The sequence below is a fragment of the Amblyomma mixtum genome, chromosome 4 (assembly GCF_055824585.1).
Source record: "Amblyomma mixtum isolate Tamu chromosome 4, ASM5582458v1, whole genome shotgun sequence".
In the NCBI taxonomy this organism is placed as follows: Eukaryota; Metazoa; Arthropoda; class Arachnida; order Ixodida; family Ixodidae; genus Amblyomma; species Amblyomma mixtum.
Window position 1 is genome coordinate 111321851 of NC_143015.1, and position 20676 is coordinate 111342526.

The 20676-nt window shown below is 47.8% G+C and overlaps 1 protein-coding gene across 4 annotated transcripts; it reads left to right on the top strand.

Moving 5' to 3' along the window:
* Window positions 1–77: 77 nt before the first annotated feature.
* Window positions 78–9968, top strand: LOC149347886 (uncharacterized). Of its 4 annotated transcripts, XR_016292685.1 has the most exons (5): window positions 78–635; window positions 3220–3303; window positions 5372–6289; window positions 8567–8754; window positions 8811–9968. XR_016292685.1 is itself a non-coding variant. In XM_089587610.1 (4 exons), the coding sequence occupies exons 1-4, from the start codon at window positions 259–261 to the stop codon at window positions 7915–7917; spliced, it is 1386 nt and encodes a 461-aa protein (XP_089443736.1). In that variant the 5' UTR covers window positions 78–258; the 3' UTR covers window positions 7918–9968. The 4 variants fall into 4 exon arrangements, 3 of the variants coding, with proteins under 3 accessions (XP_089443736.1, XP_089443735.1, XP_089443738.1); XM_089587610.1 differs by having other exon boundaries at window positions 7911–9968; XM_089587609.1 differs by having other exon boundaries at window positions 8567–9968.
* Window positions 9969–20676: the final 10708 nt, after the last annotated feature.

Sequence of the window (20676 nt, forward strand, 5' to 3'; positions counted from 1 at the left end):
AGCTCTATTAGCTCTATGTCGGTGCACATGATTGTGTCGTTTCATTTTGCGTGCCCCCTTGAGCAACACTGGGCATGCCGCCATATTGTTTTCGTCTTTCTCCCCTTTGCCGCCATGCGCCAAAGCTCGTGAGCGTTTGTTCCACGGCGCATCTCGAGGTGGAACGAAGGACGCGTAAGGTTCCAGGTCTTGCCCTGTTTGCATTCTTTCTCGTCACCGACTCTAGCAGCCGCTCAGCGGCTCTAGTACAGCCTCACCATGAGTTACGGCCGTGCTCCGCCGCAAATCGACGGTATGACGTCGCTGAAAGTGGATAACCTCACGTATCGCACCACGCCGGAAGACCTGAAGCGCGTCTTCGAGAAGTACGGTGACGTGGGAGATGTCTACATACCGCGGCATCCGTACACGAGGGAAAGCCGCGGATTCGCCTTCGTCCGTTTCTACGACAAGCGCGACTGCGAGGACGCCATGGATTCGCTGGACGGCTACATTCTGGATGGTCGGGAGCTGCGCGTCCAAATGGCGCGTTACGGCAGGCCTTCCGACCCGTACCGCCAGTCTTCGTCGTCACGCAGCGCCAGATCGGGTCGCCGGTCCCGTTCGAGATCGAGGAGCCGCAGTCGCCGGTCACGGTACGCTTCTCAAGTTTTCCTTGTTTTGATCGACCTGTTCGACCGCGTTTCGAGATTGTTTTCTTTGAGCCGGTTCTCGGCCTCCCGAACAAAGGACCCTGGCGAAGGCGCGATCGCGTGATGGAATTTCATTCTGAAATGTAATTAGCTGCCGTTGTAGTTGTGGCCGAGCTGTAAAAGCTATTCGAGCAAAGATTTTACTGCAGGGAAGCTAATTCGACTTTTGTCTTGCAAGCTGGGATTAAAGTTCGAATATACGCGTTCGTCGGTATGGCTTGAGAACGCCGCCAGGGGCACTTCGGCGCGGCGGTCTTCAGCGATGCGCCGCGAGCTGTTCCAGACTGATTAGTGGCACCCGTTACGGCATTTTAAGGCGAAAGCCTTTAATGCCTCATACTGTCGTTAGCAGCCGTGTCGGCAGATGTGTCCGCGTTTTGACGGGTGTCCACCGAGATATGCGAGACAGTTGCTGCGTAATTTCCTTTCCTCAAATACAATTTCCAGTTCCTTCATTACGGTCCCTCTTTCTCTTCTTTCACTACCACTTCCTCCCTTCCTGTACGGTGCGGTTCGGGTGTCCACCGAGATGACAAAGAATTACTGCGCCATTTCCTTTCCTCAAAAAGCGTTGCGTTCAAAGGGCAAGGCATCGCGCCGAACGGGTGGTGGCGTTCCTCCCTTCCTGTACGGTGCGTTTCGGGTGTCCACCGAGATGACAAAGAATTACTGCGCCATTTCCTTTCCTCAAAAAGCGTTGCGTTCAAAGGGCAAGGCATCGCGCCGAACGGGTGGTGGCGTTCCTCCCTTCCTGTACGGTGCGTTTCGGGTGTCCACCAAGATGACAGAGGAGTACTGGGTCATTTCCGTTCCTCACAAAGCGTTGCGTTCAAAGGGCAAGGCATCGCGCCGAACGGGTGGTGGCGTTCTGTGGACTGCCTGGCAGCGCTACAACACGCCGTCGCGTTCCACTCCTAAAGGCGAAGCTTAAGCGTCATTAATTAGCACTTAATTTGTATTTAGCCATTAATCAGTAATTAGCCACTAATTAGTAATTTGTTACTCCGTCATCAATTACGTGGCGGCATCCATTGGTGACGTCACCAGTGTCACATAGGCAAAGTGGGAAAACGCTTTCGCCTCTACGCACTTTAGACAGTCAAAGTGCCCCCTGAATTTTTTGAGCAAGATTTAAAGGGACCTGATAGATGGGAAACATGGCATGGTGCGGTGTTTTGTGGGCTTGGTGGCCCTTATGCGCTCGTTAACTTGAAGCCAAAGATGTAAACACGGAGCTTCGATGTTGAAGCGCACTTTTAAACAAACAAGTGTTCCGAATACTAGTGTAAATAATTGTGACGTAGTATTGCGCATTGCCCGGGTTCATTGAGGAAGAGGCCGTGGAGCCGCTACCTGTGTGAGAACTTTGGGGACGATTACCAATAGCCAAGAAATGCCTACAGATTTCGTATGTATTCAGATGTTATGCAGATTTCGGTTTTTTAAATTCAGTTTTAGCCAAAAAAGGTCCATAATTTTGGCCTGCAAGACATAGCTAGCCAGCTTTTGAGTACAAGTTACTCAGCGAACGGTGAAAATTAATGGGGCTGGTATTGTAAGATAATTGCGCAGTTGGGGTGTTTGGAGTAGTGCTCTGTTACCGTGGCAATTGAGGTACAGTTCCTTTGTTGCAGTCAACATGCAGACCACATGGTGCCGCACCCTCTCACTCAAACCAGCGCGACCGCCAAACGATAACAGAATTTCGATGGAGGCAGAATTCTAGAGGTCCTTGTACTGTGCGTTGTCGGTGCATGTTAAAGAACCCCTTGTGGTTGAAATTTCCGGAGCCCTTCACTACGGCGTCCCTTATTGCCCGAGTTGCTTTGGGACGTTTAACCTCTAATTCTCTAGAATTAGAGATGTTCAATTCAATCCTCTAGAATTGTTCAATCCTTGAACATTAGAGGTCCTTCTAGATTGAACAAGGATTGAATTCAGAGATGTTCAAGGATTGCATAGTTGTCATACCGGGCCTGCACTGAGTTGGGTAACAGGTGTACTCAAAGTGCGGCAGGGCATGTTGCAAATTTTTCACAAAATGATCTCTTTCTGCTCTTGTAGCAACAAAAGCACATGCAAAGCTTTGTCTCTCAGTGCTTTTAGAATAATGTTGCGTAACCAAGTTACACTGTAGTTTAGGCCTAAAATCCAGGCCACCATCAATGGTGTCCCCTAGATGGCTTGTACCCGATGTCACCGGTGCCGTGATGGTGAACCATGCATAGCTTCTGCAGTGCAGGCTGGAACAGGTGGTGATACTTCTTGCAATGCTCATGGTTCACCAGCAGTAAAATTTACTGGATAGGGGATTGCTCTGGGGATCCTTGTCTCGCACCGTGCCTCTGTGTCTCCTCTTGTGTTCCTTTCCTCTGTGATTCTGGCAATCATTGCAAAGCATCAAACGAGGGCAGATGCGGTGGTGCGGCACTTTGTTTGACTGCACTGTAACAGTGTTTACCTGCACTGCGAAGAAAGGCACATAATCAGTCAGTTCACAAACTCTCGGCCAATTCTTTCATGGCAGGAGCCGACGCCGTTCATCTTCGAGGTCTCGAAGACGTTCCCGAAGCCGCTCCCGGCATCGTCGATCAAGTTCCCGATCTCGAAGGTGAACATATGTGGCTGAGCTTGGGCATTGTGGTGTGGAGGATTACTGGGCTCTTGCACTACCGCATGTAATGTAGCAGGTGGGAGTTTGCATCTGTGTCAGACATACTGTGCAAGGATTGCTGCACTTTCAAACTAGACTATTCCATTGCCAGTCAAGTGCTGAAACTCTCTCTTAATGCGTTGAGAAATGTTCAGTGCTTTGAAAGCTGCTCTTTAGAAGTAGCCGTGTCTCATCCTCTGAAAAATGGAATCGTCCTATTTTTGTGCGATCATACTTTTGTACCCAGCTTCCTTGCAATTTGAGAATTGCAGTGCTTGTCGCGTTGAATAGCATTTGATGCTACTTTTGCAGTGGCCTCGTATAAGGTGTACGTAGCATTTTTTTTTCCCCAAGTTCAAGTTATGTACAGATTTTTTTTTGCGATTTGGTTATTTTTTATACAAATAATGAACCGTTAGCACTAGTTCTTGTGCACTACATGAAATTCAGTGTTTTTGGCTGATCATTTCCTTGAACACTATATAACCAAATTATATGTTTACTTTTTTCTCATTTACTATTGTTATTTCGCACTGTACACTACCATATGCCATGTGCAGCAACCTTGTGTCTGTGCAATACCTGCCTTTTCCTGTAGACAGTGAAAACCCTAATTCAGGATCAAACCAGACATTTTAAATGTGCAGCGGCCTTGGAGAGCTTCCTTGCCCTTCTTTAGATGTTGTTGGGGGGGGGGGGGGGGGGGGGTGTGGAGGGAGTGCTCATACGAAGGTGCTTGCCGGTAACGGTACCTCTGTTCTCTTTTCTCGCTTCTAAAACATAAGTTTTTAAAGTTATTTTCAGACTAAGCCCAGTTGTAACAGGTGTAAAAAGCAGTTTAATATAACCAATTATTTACTGATAATGCCACTCTAGAATAAGTATAAGATATCAGTCAGTTCCTGCGTTCTGGCAAATAGGATTTTTCTGAGGGGGCATTTTTGGGAAGAAATTTGATCCATTCGTAGTTTTAGGAGATATCTGCTCTGGGTGCAAGAACTAGTGAAACCGGGATTCATCATAATATAAAGGGCCTTGGAATGCATGTTGATCCTAAAGGCCGACTCACGTGGAGGAGACCTGCACGACGAACTTCGTGTGTCGAGCACAGCACGCCGGCGCTGTGCTTTTACCACAGGCATTGGCCGCTGCCATGATTTCAGTGTTGCTTGAAACTGGAGCGATTCTGTTCTCAGTGAAATTCACAAAATATACGTCATCAAGCAGTTTTGCATTTGCAGTTAAGCCATTATTTAATGGTGGCAAAGAGGACATATTATTGTTCAGGTTGAGGTTAAGATGACAGTGTTTGCCCTTTTTCATCAGAGTGTAGAAAGGAGGACGCGGAGAAATTGCCTGGGCTGCCACACTGTTCAAGTTCAAGTTTATTTTCCTTTCTTACAAAAGAGGAGCCGGGACTAAAAGCTGTGGTAACAGCATGACTGTGCGCTGGCAATCGCGATCAGGTCTAGTCGTCGCAGCTTATTGCTACTTGAGGTACAGCAGTGTTTTTGTTTCCTAGAAAAATGTTGGTCGCATCTGGACGGATGTGATGCACATAGCTTTTGTCGCCATTTCACCCTTGCTGGCTAGCAGATTCAGATTTTGCAGGCGGAAGTCAGATGCAGTCACACTTTGATTGGTCTGCACTGACAGCCTGCACTCGCTGCTTCTGGTGATTGGCTGACTGCCCCACAAACATATCTAGTGTGGCTTGATTGACAGCAATTAGCCGCCGGGCGGTCATTCGCCAGTTTTTCTCAGGAAAATTGCTCCATGTTGGTCGGCCTTACTTTAGAACCGTTAAAAGCTATCACAACTAAATCACTGATGCATCTTGGGCCTTCCACGTGCAGAACTGCTATTCTGGTTTGGACATGACACATTGAGCTATTGAAACAGTGTTGCAGGATTTTGCACCCTGCTCTAGTCCAGTTTGGTTCTTGCGTGCTACACTACTGCAGTAGCCTGTGTTAGGTGGGTGTTTAGTCATGAACTTGCTCTTTTCCCTTCAAATATCTTATAGGTCAAGGAGCCGTTCCAGGGATCGTAAACGTTCCCGCAGCCACTCTCGTAGAAGCCGAAGTCGGTCCAGAGACCGCCGCAAGAGTCGCAGCAAGTCGAGGGAACGCAGCCGTTCTCGTCACCGTGACACTAAGAAAAGCCGATCCAGATCTAGGAACAGGAGTCGCTCTAAATCCAAGGGTCGCAGCCGATCCAAGGAGCGCAGTCGGTCGAAGTCCAAACGACGCAGCCGCTCCAAGTCAAAGGGCCGCAGCCGATCAAAATCCAAGGACCGAAGCCGCTCCAAGTCTAAGGAACGGAGCCGATCAAAGTCCAAAGGCCGCCGCTCTAAGTCTAAGGAACGTGTTCGCAGTGAACATCGCAGTCAGTCTAAGTCCGAGGAGCGTGGTAGAAGTAAGCGCAGAAGCCGATCCAAGTCTAAGGAGCGCAGCCGTACTGAACGCAGCCTCTCCAAGTCTAAGGAACGCAGCCGTAGCCAGCGACGCAGCCAGTCCAAGGAGCGCAGCCGATCCCGTGGTCACAGCCGCAGCCCATCCAAGGAGCGCAGCCGATCCCGTGGCCACAGCCGCAGCCAGTCCAAGGACCGCAGCCGATCCCGTGGCCACAGCCGCAGCCAGTCCAAGGAACGGAGCCGGAGCAAGTCGCACCGCAGTCGCAGCCCAAGCCATCATGACAGCAAGCGACGTGACCACAGCCGCAGCCGCTCCTTGAACGGAGATGCCCGCAGCCAGTCGCGAAGTCCAGGGGAGGTGGCTCAGGGCAAGGGTCATTCTAGGTCGCGGTCCAGGTCGTGCAGCCCGCGAGAAAAGCACGGTTCACCACCTCCAGAGCCTGCAGAGTCCAACGGTGGTGGTGAGATGCGCTCGCCTGGTAGAGACCGCCGCTCTCGGTCGAAATCGATGGACTCCAACCAAGACATGTGAGGATTGCCTCATGCCCCATTTTCGAGCTCAAGCGAGAAGTGGGAGTTAAGCATGTCTACCTTGATCCACTCTTACAAATCCGAAATCTTACTCCTTCCTCTTCAATTCTGCTTGTTATGTTGCTACAGACAGGCCTTGAGCATCTCTTTAATAAGCCTGGCATTGCTGTGTTAGCTTTCTTTTTCTTTTCTCATGAAAACTGCATGCTCTAAGTTAGCAGTGCAAGAAGACTGCTACAAAAGCCCATTGGAACATAGCCTAGGCTGTTCCTTGCTAAAGCTTACGTCGACTTTTTTTGTGATTGGCTTTGTGGTTCTGTGTGGGTTCTGTTTTGTTTGAAAGCTTTCATGAGCCAGCACCTGCCTTTGTTTTCAATTTTCTTTTTTTTTTTCATTGTATAACATTCAGGGAATAAGGCATACATTATTCAATTCATATCAGGTTTCCCTTGCACTCATGAAAATTTGCCATCATTCCATAACACTGAGGGGCAGTCAGTTTTTCTGTGTAATCCATTCTGACACACAGCAGTTGCTGACAACCCATTATCACCTTTGGTCTATTGTATGGTAGCATAACTGAGCAGGGTTAGACCTGCCTTCAAGAAGCGCTGATGAATTGTGCATTATTGTTTTCTCTGTGAGTCTTGTTTTCTCTGTAGTTTGCATCGTAACACCACCTGTGTGTAGTTGGATGTTCTACTGCGGACATTTGCTTTACTGTTATGCAAGCAAACTGTCAGTTTCATCGCTGTGTGAGAGCCCTCCTTCTTACTTACCAAGTTTGCTGTATCGGAACATGAAAATTAAAGCTGTGTCAATCTGGAGACTGCCAGCAATACAAAACAACCTGTAGTAAATAAGTGCGGTGATGTTATTTACGCTTTATCTCTGTGGCAAAGTAGAGCCTTTGTGTAAGACTCCCTTTTTTACTTCTCAGGTTGTATCTGAGCATGGAGATTAAAGCTGTGTGCAACTAGAGACTGCCAGAAATATAGACCAACCCTGTAGCAATTAACTACAGGGATGTTTCATATTCTTTAGCTGTGTAGTAAAGTTTGGGCCTCTGTATAACAGCCCGTATGTATCAGGTTTGTTGTAGCAGAACTTGGTAGATAAAAACTGTGCAATTGGAGACTGCCAGCAAGATGAACCCTCCTTGTAGCTGTTGAGATCAGTGATATTCCTGGAATTTTAGCTCTCTAATGGAATATGGGCTTACTATTCAATCTGCTTTCTTGTAAGCTCACTATTTGACTATTCTCAGTGGTTCAAGGACTGATACGTGTAGTGTAAGTGAGCTAGACATATCTTCCATTTCATGCTCGCAAAATCATTGAAATCGTCATAGCATTTGCAAGCTGTGCTTTGACTTGAGCAAGACTCAAGCCGTCATTGTATATTTTGCAGGCCTTTGCATAAGAACTGGCACGACAAGCCACTTGTTGAAGCTGTTCGATTATTGGCTCCTCATAGGTGTTGATCAACGACTGCAGTGTGCAGAGGGGTAGGCTGTGCGGGGAATGTATTTACTGGGCATTTGAGTACCCAGTGCTTTCAGCGGTGGCTTGGCTGACTGTGTGTCGTCGTGTTGTTGCCCCCCTGTCTGTGACCGCAGGCGCTGAAGTGTGAAGGTGTCAGTGAGGCGTTGCTGGCATGAGCGAAATGGCGGGTTGCCGAGCACGAGTTCCAGCTGTGCTGAGATCGGGTGGTGGCTTCCGGCGTGCGGGCCACATGCTGAATCCCCTTGCGTGCAACTTCCCAACGCATTCTCATCTTTCTCACCACATCCGAGCTATTTTTTTTTTCTTTTGTCCTATCATACCACCCACTCCTTACTAGATCCTCATTGAAAATCTTAACAGCAAAATGCACGAGCATCAAGAAAAGGAGACCAGTTTGCAAGGAGGTTAAGCCAGCTTGTTCTACAAAAACTGGTAGTGTAAGCTTTTTTTTTCGTGGTGAAGTTATTTGGCACGTTCTGCGATCCCTAAATTAGGCTGCACTTGTTGCACTGCAGCTTAGCTAATAGCTTTGCATCAAACCTCGTTTGAGAGGTCAGTTATAGTTAGCATCTTTTAATTTTGCGTAATGGTGATGAAAAGATGCATTTCTGAACAGCTTCATGCTAGTTCCTGCAAACTAAATTATCAGCCCGTATTTACTTGCTCCCAAGCATGTCCGTAGTAGTTCCATGACTCGGTCCTTTTAGCTTTTTAATTTCAAGGAATGCCTGATATGAACGAACAACTAAATTGAACAACCATTTCGAAGGTGCCTCTGGAACAAACCTTGACCACCTGAGGCAGGTGTCAAGGCCGAGCAAGCAATCGGGGGAAAGAGTGTTGGCGGTCCGGGCGGTTTCGGGTTCCTGAGTGCGGCGGCGATTTGTGACCTGAGCTGCGGCTTGCTGTGGGGTGGCGCCGGTCTATGCTGAGCACCCTTGCTGTGCGAGAACCGGTGTAAGTAGTTGCATCGTGACTGTGGCTTGCCAATGTCTGACCAAGTCTCGCCACAGGCCGGGGTCCCTCCCGAGGAAGCGTGCCGTGTAGCGGCCCAGCAGTAGCTGCGGCCCGTGTTCCGGCTTTGGCTCGTGCGATGGCGTTGCGGCGGTCCTGGCACATTTGCTGTCTGGTGGCGCCGTGTGCTGTTTGGGGTGTTTGCCGGAGGAGCTGTGTGGTTTGTGGCGATTGGCTTTTTTTTTTTTACTGTTTTTTCTTCACCCCCTTCTTTAGGCATGGCACCTGGGAAGAGGATGAAAATATGCTTATAAAGGAGCACAGGTTGCATGGAGTGGAAAGTGCAGAGTGGCATTAGTGTTTACTGTTGAAGTCCGAATTGGCGTTTTTTGCACTAGTAATTTGTGGTCAGAAGATGCTGCTGCCACATTGCAGGAGGGAGCTATTGACGTCACAAGTTTAGGAAAGAACAGTCTCTCTCATTGGAATATTGCTTTCAGAATTCATTGAAGGAGATTGCAAAGGGCTCGTGAACACTGGGGATACTGTAAACTGGATACTGGTTAGTTTTTATGGCTTCTTCATTGGAATGGCATTTTCAAATCATGTATCTTTCTTATTGGGGCAGTATATTAGGCGAGTTGGCATTGCCTTAGTTTTTCACTTTTCCCCGGGATTGTGAGTGAGTGGAAGTTGTGGGAGTGGTCATCAACTCCTGAAAGATTATTCTAACTTATTGGGACATCTGGTATTGGTGCACTTTCAATCACTGAAATTTTTTCTGCCCTGTTAACTGCACTAGTATATGGCTGGCCTCTGAACTGTGCTGCTTCATGCATGGATGCTTGTTTGCGGAGCTTTACACCTAACAGGTTCAGGCAGCTCGGGTTCAAATTCTGCTGCTCCTAGAAGCTTACTTCATTATATTTAACAGAAAATAATTTTTAGAGGTGTTGAGGTGCAGCTGTTATAGTTCAGTGCGGTCTGTTCCACTGGTGGCCGTAAATACTTTTGCTTACTGTTGACAGTACTGCTACCTTTTTTTTAAAGGTTAGGCGATCTTCAGCAAACCCTAATAAAACAAACCTGTTGTCACTCTGCACTCTCTACTGTGATTAGACTTCTACACAGGGAGCTAGTTATGAAATGTTAGTAGTTTCCTGCAGTTTGAAGTGTGCCGAGTAATTGTCTCCACAAATAAACAGCTTTTAACTGGAGTGATGTCTCTCTGTGGTACCTGCTTTCAGAAAGAGCGCATCTTTGCTGTTCAAGGTCTAAAAAAAATGAAAAACATGCAGACTGAGATGTTGCTTCTACTCCACGGCCCATGAAAGCATGTGCTCTCACGAGGAATAAAGGAAACGCACTGTCACAAGAAAGCTTGGAGGCTAATGCATCTTAAGCCTAGGTCATTTATTGTAGCCCATGTGCAGCTTTTCAATGTCCGCTGTTTGGGTGTTAAACTGCATTATAGGCCACACCATACCTCCTTGGTGCACTTATTGTAGCAGCTCCCATAGAGGCCCAGGTATTCAAGACTATAGTCTATGTAGATACATGGGTGCTCCTTCATCCTGATGAGCTTGAGACCTCTGTTGTTGATGTGGGCTCCCACTGAAGCCCATGTATTAGTGTGGTACCTGTAGGTGGTACTTTGGCCTATTACACCACAGTTGGCACCTGCACCTGTGGCCATGACTAGTACTGGTGCAGATTGACCTTTGCATCCGTGCTGACAGACTGGACTGCAAGGTTGATGTAACTAATGCATTTTGCGCATTCAAATCCCTTGCCCAGGTAAGAAGGAGTGGCAATATTGGCTGTTGCACACTCCGTGGATCCACCAGAGCTACATGACCACGCATGACACTTCAATAGCACCGGTCATTGTGTCCTGTATGGTTTCAGGGCCTCCTTGGGCCTTATTTTGTGACTTAGTCATGACAAGAAGACGTTGGCAAGCTTACGAATTACATGCGAAAGCATCGGCGGCATCAGTCGGTGTGCGCCACAAACTGCGGCTGGTGCCAGTCTCCACAGCGGTGCTTAATCTCTTTGTTATCGCCGTACAAAGCATTCCACAACTGCGTCTCATAGCCTGAGTCGCTTTGGGACGTTAAGTCCCCCAATAAGCCAAAAATGACATGCTAATGTTGATGCCCCGCATCAGCCGTCGCTATGCGAACTGGTGCACCATTGCAGGGGTGCACTGAGTCTTCGTAGGAGCGCCGTCCAGAAATGCAACTGGCAAAGGATTACTTTCTGTACTCCACAGAACGGCGACACATACTGAGCGCCACTGCAGAAGAGTGGCTGCGGCCTTTTATAGTGGTTTCAGCATCTCCCACGCATGTGGGAGGGATAGGGTTTGAGCCCAAGTGCTGCCGGTTACCATCGATAAATGGTACCAGGTTTATCCTGGCGGTGCTCTGCTTCCTTAAGGTGAAATGCTTGTAAAATGAGCCTTCCACCCGTCCTTGTGTTAAAATTCATTATCCTCTACAGATTACGTCAGTAGCGGTGCAGCTGCGTTCCTGCAGATACTGCCACGGGTTTCTGGCATCAACTGGCTTCATCAAAACTCCGATCATGTCAGCAATAAGTCTGCATTTCATTAGCTTGTGACAGATCTATGTAATTAGCCCGCAGCAAAAGCATGAAGATGTGCCACCATGATGCAGTTCACAAGTTTGGCAGACTTGGCTAAAAAAAAAAGATGCCCAGGCTTAGCTTGGTTATGCAAAAAAAACAGCGCGGACAAACGGGGACAAGACGAAGAATACACAGGAACAAGCGCTGACTCTCAACTAAAGTTTAATCACAGGAAACGCGCTTATAAAAGGAAACGGAAAACAACAAAAAAAACACCAAAAACAGAACGCATGTGTTACTATGTGATGTCCAGATATGCAACCTCACAGTCACGCAGGAGCAGGGATGGTTTGCTAACACACAATCTTGGTTTCTTTGCCATGTTGTAGGCCTCGATAATTTCCCTGGTCAACTGGTCGGGGTGTTTGTACAAAATGTCAGTAAAATGTAAGGACGGAAAACATGATTGACACTCTCGGCAATGATCAACTAGATTAGTGGAGCGATTAGATTCTAATGAATTGAGATAGGATAGGATAGGATAGGATAACTTTATTTGGCTCTAGCACAAGTGCTTTTTTTTTTATGTGGTCAGATGAGTCCATCCGCAACGGTCGGTTGCCCCTATTCCAGGGCTCCGCTGGATGCTGCCGTCAGCTGAGCTCGCCGTATCAAACCGATCTGGTCATCGCGGCAGTCGCTGGAGAGCAGACCCTCCCATTGCTCCACACTTGGGTTTTGTATAACTGGGACGATGTCGACTTTTTGACATGCCCATGTGATGTGATACAGTGTAGGTTTTTCATGGCACCACGGACAATTGTGTGCGTAAAGTGTGGGGTGAATTTTACTTAGTGTGTTTAGATTTGGATATGACCCCGTTTGCAGTTGTCTCCATGTGACAGCCTCTTCTTTGTTTAAAGATTTGTGCGGTGGTGGGTACCGCATCCTGCTGCCTTTGTAGTTGTTGAGTATGGCCGAGTATTCCTGAGGTACTGGCAGGGATTCCTCAAGGTCGTTGACGTTGGATGCTCGGTAGTTAGTATATCCTCGAGCTATCCTGTCTGCCTCTTGGTTTCCTGCCACCCCCGTGTGCCCCGGTACCCAGATGATCTTATGTTTGATCGGCTTGTGTGGTTTTGCATGTGTTTGTTGCGTCTTGCAGTCTACAGAGCTGAGTATGCGGAGCGCTCTGTGACCTACTCTGCCGCAAAGATAGTTGCGGCAGGCTGCTTGTGAATCGGTAAGAATTGTCAGTGACCGCCCAGTCCGATAGCCCTCCGCTGCCGCTAGAGCGACGGCCGCTTCTTCAGCCTCAGCTATCGTGCAGTCTTGCAGGGAGGCGCTGGTAATCTCGTGTAATTCCGAGTTGACTACAGTTGCCACTGCGTTGTTGGTGCCTTGTCCCCTAGTCATGGCATATGTGGCAGCGTCGACATACACTGTTGTATCCTGGGATGCGTGTGTTTTCTGTAAGCGGTCGGCCCTTGCCTCTCTTCGGTCTTTGTGGAGGTTCGGGTCCATGTTTCTTGGTATTGGTGCCACCCTGAGCGTGCTGCGGTACTCATCGGGGATCGTTTTAGTTCTCAATATTTCTCGAATTTGTTCGGTGTAGCCCAGTTTCTTTAAAAGAACTCTGCCTGTGGAGGTCTGCTGTAGTCTGCGCATTTGGGCAACATGCTGCGCTTCCCGTAATTCCTCGAACGTGTTGTGCAGTCCCAAGGCTAAGAGCTTTTCAGTTGAGGTGTTATGGGGTAGCCAAAGCGCGGTTTTATACGCTTTGCGTAAAATCGCGTCCGCCTGTTGTATTTCACTTTTGATATGATTGTAGTAGGGGAGACTGTATGTCGCCCGGCTGACCACTAGGCTCCTGACCAGCTTGAGTGTGTCTTCTTCGCGCATGCCATGACGTCTGTGTGAGATGCGCGTAATCATGCGGGCCACTTGAAGTGTAGATGCCTTTAATAGCGCAAGGGTGTGAGTACAGCGTTGATTTGACTGTATCCACATCCCTAGTACCCGTATGAGTGTCTTCTCTGGTATTGGTTCTCCTTCGAGGTAAACTTGTAGTCGAAGTTCTTTACTGGTAGGGACTGTTCGGTTCCGTTTTCCTCTCCAAACCCGTAAGAGCTCAGATTTTTCGGTCGAGCATGCTAGCCCTCTTGCTTTGACATAGTTTTCAACGCAGGTGGCCGCTTCTTGTAGCCTATCCTCTTTCTCGCCGAGTGAGCCAGTGTTAGTCCATATTGTGATGTCCTCGGCATAAATGGCATGGTGGATATCGTCAATTTCTTTTAGTTGCTTCGCCAGTCCGATCATGGCCACGTTGAATAGCGTGGGTGAAATGACCGACCCTTGAGGTGTTCCCTTGTTAGGCGTTCGAAACTTCTCGGACCGAAGTTCTCCTATACCGATGGTTGTAGTTCTGTTGGATAGAAATGCTTTGACGAAGCTGTGAATCCTGCGCCCGCAGTTCAGGTTGTCCAGGCCCGTAAGGATTGCTTCGTGGCTCACATTGTCAAAAGCCCCTTTGATGTCTAGGGCCATTATCACGTTTTCTCCGTCCCGAGGAACGTTCCGAAGTACACCTTCATATAATTGGAGGAGTACGTCTTGAGCTGATAATTTTGCTCTAAAGCCGAACATGCTGTGAGGGATCAGTTCGTTGTCTTCCATGTAGTTTTGAAGTCTCTGCGTTACCACTCGCTCGTATAGTTTTCCCAGGCATGACGTAAGCGAGATCGGCCTGAGGTTTTCTATCTGCAGTTTCTTGCCTGGCTTGGGTATCATCACCACTTCAGCATGTTTCCACTCCTCGGGGACAGTTTCAGCTTCCCAATGTTTGTTTAGGAAGTCTGTCAGTTCAGCGACCAGCGCATCGCTGAGGTTGCGGATGAGTGCGTTGTTTATTTTATCCGCTCCCGCGGCCGTATTTCTGGTGGTGTTTCGCATGGCCGCGTAGACCTCTTCTCGTGTGATGGGTCTGTCCACATTAGCGTTATCGTCTCCCCGGTACTCCCCTGTATAGGTCGGCGGGTTCGTGCTGCCAAAGCATTTGGCGCGCAATCTGTCGAGGAGTTCCGAATCAGTGCCCTCGAACTGGTGAATGAACCGGTATATGGATTTATTGTTTTCAGCTTTTGTCTTTGTCGGATCGAGGAGCGCTCTAAGGATACGCCAAGTCCGTGTCGTGCTTAGCGTCCCACTAAGGGAATCGCTGAATTGTTGCCAATTTTGTTTTGCCAGCTGTGTGGCGTATTCCTCTGCTTTCGCTGTAATTTCGGCGATTTTAAGCTTGAGTTTCCTGTTATGTTTTTGTTTTTTCCATCTCCTGGTGAGACTGCGCCTAGCATCCCAAAGCTTGAGCAGCCGACCGTCCACCTCAGGTGTTTCCGCTGTTCGGTTTATGGTTTTGGTGTACTTGTCTTGCGTATCCCTTAGCATGCTTCCCCATTCCTCTAACGACTGTATGCCATTCTCGGTAAGGTTGCTGTCGCATGCTTCGCGGAACGCATTCCAGTCCGTTATTTTTGCCGCGCCCAACTGGCGTCTCAGCCTGTCTGAGGTTACTTGCGTCTTGAGTATGTAGTGGTCGCTGCCTAAATTTTCCAATAGGTTCTCCCATTGTGTTTGTCCGAGTCCTCTTACGAATGTGAGGTCGGGGCAGGTGTCGATGCTGACGCTATTTCCAATTCTGGTAGGGGTTGCTGGGTCCGTGAGTAGGTTGCAGTTGAAGTTATCTGCAACCTCGGCAAGCGTTTTGCCTTTAATGGTGGCCTTTTGGTACCCCCAGCTCTTGTCCATGGCGTTGAAATCCCCCAAGATGATTAACGTGTTGTTTTTCGCTAGTCTGTGGACACCGTGAAAAAGTTCAAAAAATTTTGCTTTTCTTTGCTTCGGGGGGCTGTACACGTTGACGATGAATACACTTCCCCCTTTCCTTTTCTTTTTCGGTACGATCTCTACAATCACATGCTCAATGTCAGTGTCGGGTATGCTGTCGTGATTGATGGCTATGACTGCCTTGCTCACTAAGATGGCTGTCTTTCCCGTCATGTGGCTGTCGTAGCATGTGTATCCCGTGAGAGTGGGTGTCGCGCCCGTTTCTTGAAGTGCGATAACGTCAGGTGGTGTTAGCTGCATCTGAATGAATTGTTTGATGAGGCCTTGTTTCTTGCGATAGCCTCTGCAGTTCCATTGCCATATGTCTAAGATGTCTTGTTTGCTGTGGTTCGTGTTAGCCATGATTTAGGTTCTTGAGCTTGTGCAATTGCCCGTTCCCTGGGATGTAGATGGATTGGCGAGAGCTGCTAACGCAGGACGGTTGTAGGCCTTTTCCTTAATGTTCTCTGTGTGTTTTTGTTTGCGGAAAGCACTCCGTAGCTCTGCTAGTTGTCCTTGTACCTGATGCATTGTCTGTTGCATCATTTGTTGCACCATTTGTTGCATCATCTGTTGTATTTCCGCTTTGAAGTTTGAGCGTTCCTCATCGCTCATCTGCAACGAGGAGTTCGTTTGTGTAGCGTTCGACAGCGGGTGGCAGTTGGATTTTAGGTCTTGAACTATCTTTGTGAGTTCCGCAATTTGGCGTTCCAACTCATTCTGTTTAACGCGAGCAAGTTCTAGTTCGCGCTTAAGTGCTGCTTTCTCTGCGTCTCCATGTTCAAGGTCACGGTTGTTTGCGTTGTTTGTATTGGTGTTGAATTTGTTACCAGTCCCACCCGAATGTGGAGCAAACCGGGGAGCATCGGCTCTCCAGCTCACCTTGTTGCTGCTTTTCTGGGCGGACCCGGTGTCTTCGTTCTTCCGGTGCTGGTTCCCGGCATTCGTACCCGCAGGGGGTGGCAGGGGGGGAAACGAATGGGACCGCGAGCGATGCCGTGATGAGCGGGATCCCGAGCGGCTCCGTGATGTCTCTCCCTCCGAGCTGAACCACCGCGGCCGTCTGCTGCGGTCACCGCGGCTGCGGCGTCTGCTGTCGCGTCCGCCGCTGTTGCTGGCGTTTTCACCTGTAGCGTTGCTGAGGGCGGTCTTGGTTTGCTGCCTTCTGACTTTCTTGAGTCGTTCGCGGCAGTCCTTCGACCCGGTAGGGTGGGCCTCACCACAAATTACGCACTTTGGAGTGCAGGAATGTCCAGTCGGCGGGTTTTGCGTTCCGCACTGGCTACACGCGCGCACATTAGGTGTGGGGCACACGTCGGAGCAGTAGCCTTGCTGGAAACACACATAACACACTTGTCTCGTGGGGCGGTACGGGTAGCATGCCGTCTCGCCCCCGTAGTAGATAACATATTTTGGGACAATGGGACCGTCAAAGGTGATGACGGCCGTCTTGGTTTTTCCTAACATCCGGGCGCTGAGTATGGTGACTCCTTGGGTGCGCACTCGTAAATGGGCCTTGAGTTCTTCCGGTGTCGTCCCGGGATCAATTCCATGTATCACGCCACGTTGGACATCGTCCGGCGCGGCCACGTGTTCTCCGAGTCGTGTGTTGATACAACGTCCCGTTTGCCCAATGTATATCTGACCACAGGATAGGGGGATTTTATAAACTACCCCTTTGGAGCACGGCACAAAACATTTAGCGTGCTTAACACCACAGGACACTACAGATTTCTTGGGGTTACGGGACTTATTTTCTACTGCTGAACAAATTTTACTGAGCTTATTCGGGGCCGAAAAAACCACATGAACTTTATACCTATGGGCCACATTTTTAAGACCATGAGAAAGGCGATGCACATAGGGAAGGACTGCGAACTTTTTCCGTTTCTGTTCTTGCTGTGAAGACGGCAGCAATGTGGGCGCTTTAAGCTTTTTAATTATTTTATTGCAACCCAAAGTGATAAGCTCAGCTGGATATCCTGCTTCCTTAAGTCTCTTAGCCTGATTATCAAAGCTTTCTTGCATAGCATGGTGACAAGATTTTGACAACGCAGATGACAAGGATGAAACAACAATCCCACATTTCACTACCTTAGAATGACGTGACTTATAGTTCAGCAGCGGTTTGTTGGCCCGTGGCGCGTAATTCCAACACGTGTGTCCCTTCCCTTCAGTCAAACATAAATCTAAAAATTGTATCTGGTTATCGACCGGTACCTCAGTGGTGAACTGTAAACCCCATGCATTAGCTTTGAATACTTCTAACACTGTAGACATGTGCTTAGCATAGTCCGTTTTTTCAATGAGAATCAAAAAATCATCGACGTATCTGAAAATTCGGTACGGCATCCCACACAAATCTTTCTGGATAGCTCTATCCACGAATGACAGAAAAATGTCACTAAGCGCAGGCGCTACTCTAGACCCAATACAAACACCCGCTTTCTGGGTATAGAGTGTGCCTTCCCATTCAACAAAGGTAGATTTAACATAAAAAGACAACAGCTCAAGGAACCCAGACACAGAAATACCACAAACACTTATGAATTGTTCTTCATCATTGTCCGAAGTGATGCAATCAAAAACAGCAGTCATCATTTCCTTGTGCGGCAGAGAGTAGTATAAATCTACCACATCAATGCTGAAAGCCGAGCAAGTACCTGGGTTTTGCGCCTGTAAAAACTTGACGACGCACTCAGAGTTTGTTACCTTAAAAGGATCATTAATAGATAAAGCTGACAAATGTTTCTGTAAATATCCAGAAATTTCGTGTTGCCAGGTGCTCTTTTCCGTCACAATGGCCCTAAATGGTAATCCCGTTTTATGTGTCTTAGCAGAAAAGAAAATCTTTAAACAGCTGCTTTTTGCCTTAACTACACTGCCTTTAAGTCGCTCCAGATTCAATTGTTCGAGCAGTTGCACCGCTCTGCTTTTTACCTTCTGTAACTTCGCCGAGACCGGCTGAAAGTTGTTCTCGATGGCTACTAATGCTTTATCCGAAAACAATGATTCAGGTAGGACTACAAAACACCCTTCTTTATCCGCAGTTACCAGTCGCAAGTTATTCGCGACAAGGAAGTTGATCAGTGATCCGAATCCCTTTCCATGTTTGACCGCCGTAGAGGTCCTGTCTAAAACCGCTGTACATTCCTCTACGCACCTGGGTCGAGACTCATCCGGTGCCAGGCGAGAAATCGATCGCGCCATGGTCACCTTTTCTTCCCCTCGCAGGTGTGGCTCAACACAGAATTTCGGGCCCATCCGAAGAAGGGCTTCATGCAGTTTTGGTAGTGGCGTATCACCAAGTACAATCACTTACAAAACCGCATGAAGCCCTTCTTCGGATGGGCCCGAAATTCTGTGTTGAGCCACACCTGCGAGGGGAAGAAAAGGTGACCATGGCGCGATCGATTTCTCGCCTGGCACCGGATGAGTCTCGACCCAGGTGCGTAGAGGAATGTACAGCGGTTTTAGCCAGGACCTCTACGGCGGTCAAACATGGAAAGGGATTCGGATCACTGATCAACTTCCTTGTCGCGAATAACTTGCGACTGGTAACTGCGGATAAAGAAGGGTGTTTTGTAGTCCTACCTGAATCATTGTTTTCGGATAAAGCATTAGTAGCCATCGAGAAGAACTTTCAGCCGGTCTCGGCGAAGTTACAGAAGGTAAAAAGCAGAGCGGTGCAACTGCTCGAACAATTGAATCTGGAGCGACTTAAAGGCAGTGTAGTTAAAGCAAAAAGCAGCTGTTTAAAGATTTTCTTTTCTGCTAAGACACATAAAACGGGATTACCATTTAGGGCCATTGTGACGGAAAAGAGCACCTGGCAACACGAAATTTCTGGATATTTACAGAAACATTTGTCAGCTTTATCTTTTAAGGTAACAAACTCTGAGTGCGTCGTCAAGTTTTTACAGGCGCAAAACCCAGGTACTTGCTCGGCTTTCAGCATTGATGTGGTAGATTTATACTACTCTCTGCCGCACAAGGAAATGATGACTGCTGTTTTTGATTGCATCACTTCGGACAATGATGAAGAACAATTCATAAGTGTTTGTGGTATTTCTGTGTCTGGGTTCCTTGAGCTGTTGTCTTTTTATGTTAAATCTACCTTTGTTGAATGGGAAGGCACACTCTATACCCAGAAAGCGGGTGTTTGTATTGGGTCTAGAGTAGCGCCTGCGCTTAGTGACATTTTTCTGTCATTCGTGGATAGAGCTATCCAGAAAGATTTGTGTGGGATGCCGTACCGAATTTTCAGATACGTCGATGATTTTTTGATTCTCATTGAAAAAACGGACTATGCTAAGCACATGTCTACAGTGTTAGAAGTATTCAAAGCTAATGCATGGGGTTTACAGTTCACCACTGAGGAACCGGTCGATAACCAGATACAATTTTTAGATTTATGTTTGACTGAAGGGAAGGGACACATGTGTTGGAATTACGCGCCACGGGCCAACAAACCGCTGCTGAACTATAAGTCACATCATTCTAAGGTAGTGAAATGTGGGATTGTTGTTTCATCCTTGTCATCTGCGTTGTCAAAATCTTGTCACCATGCTATGCAAGAAAGCTTTGATAATCAGGCTAAGAGACTTAAGGAAGCAGGATATCCAGCTGAGCTTATCACTTTGGGTTGCAATAAAATAATTAAAAAGCTTAAAGCGCCCACATTGCTGCCGTCTTCACAGCAAGAACAGAAACGGAAAAAGTTCGCAGTCCTTCCCTATGTGCATCGCCTTTCTCATGGTCTTAAAAATGTGGCCCAAAGGTATAAAGTTCATGTGGTTTTTTCAGCCCCGAATAAGCTCAGTAAAATTTGTTCAGCAGTAGAAAATAAGTCCCGTAACCCCAAGAAATCTGTAGTGTCCTGTGGTGTTAAGCACGCTATATGTTTTGTGCCGTGCTCCAAAGGGGTAGTTTATAAAATCCCCCTATCCTGTGGTCAGATATACATTGGGCAAACGGGACGTTGTATCAACACACGACTCGGAAAACATCTCAATTCATTAGAATCTAATCGCTCCACTAATCTAGTTGATCATTGCCGAGAGTGTCAATCATGTTTTCCGTCCTTACATTTTACTGACATTTTGTACAAACACCCCGACCAGTTGACCAGGGAAATTATCGAGGCCTACAACATGGCAAAGAAACCAAGATTGTGTGTTAGCAAACCATCCCTGCTCCTGCGTGACTGTGAGGCTGCATATCTGGACATCACATAGTAACACATGCGTTCTGTTTTTGGTGTTTTTTTTTGTTTTCTGTTTCCTTTTATAAGCGTGTTTCCTGTGATTAAACCTTAGTTGAGAGTCAGCGCTTGTTCCTGTGTATTCTTCGTCTTGTCCCCGTTTGTTCGCGCTGTTTTTTTGCATAATGTATCACCAACTCGCCCGCTTAACTATCCTGTTAGCTTGGTTAAGCCAAGAATGCGTTGCA

Bases quoted from the DNA above. Each gene is read 5' to 3' on its own strand.
- LOC149347886 (XM_089587609.1), top strand. From the start codon at position 259: ATGAGTTACGGCCGTGCTCCGCCGCAAATCGACGGTATGACGTCGCTG. The intron at 636-3,219 runs GTACGCTTCTCA...CTTTCATGGCAG, and splicing joins AGCCGCAGTCGCCGGTCACG to GAGCCGACGCCGTTCATCTT. The intron at 3,304-5,371 runs GTGAACATATGT...AATATCTTATAG, and splicing joins TCAAGTTCCCGATCTCGAAG to GTCAAGGAGCCGTTCCAGGG.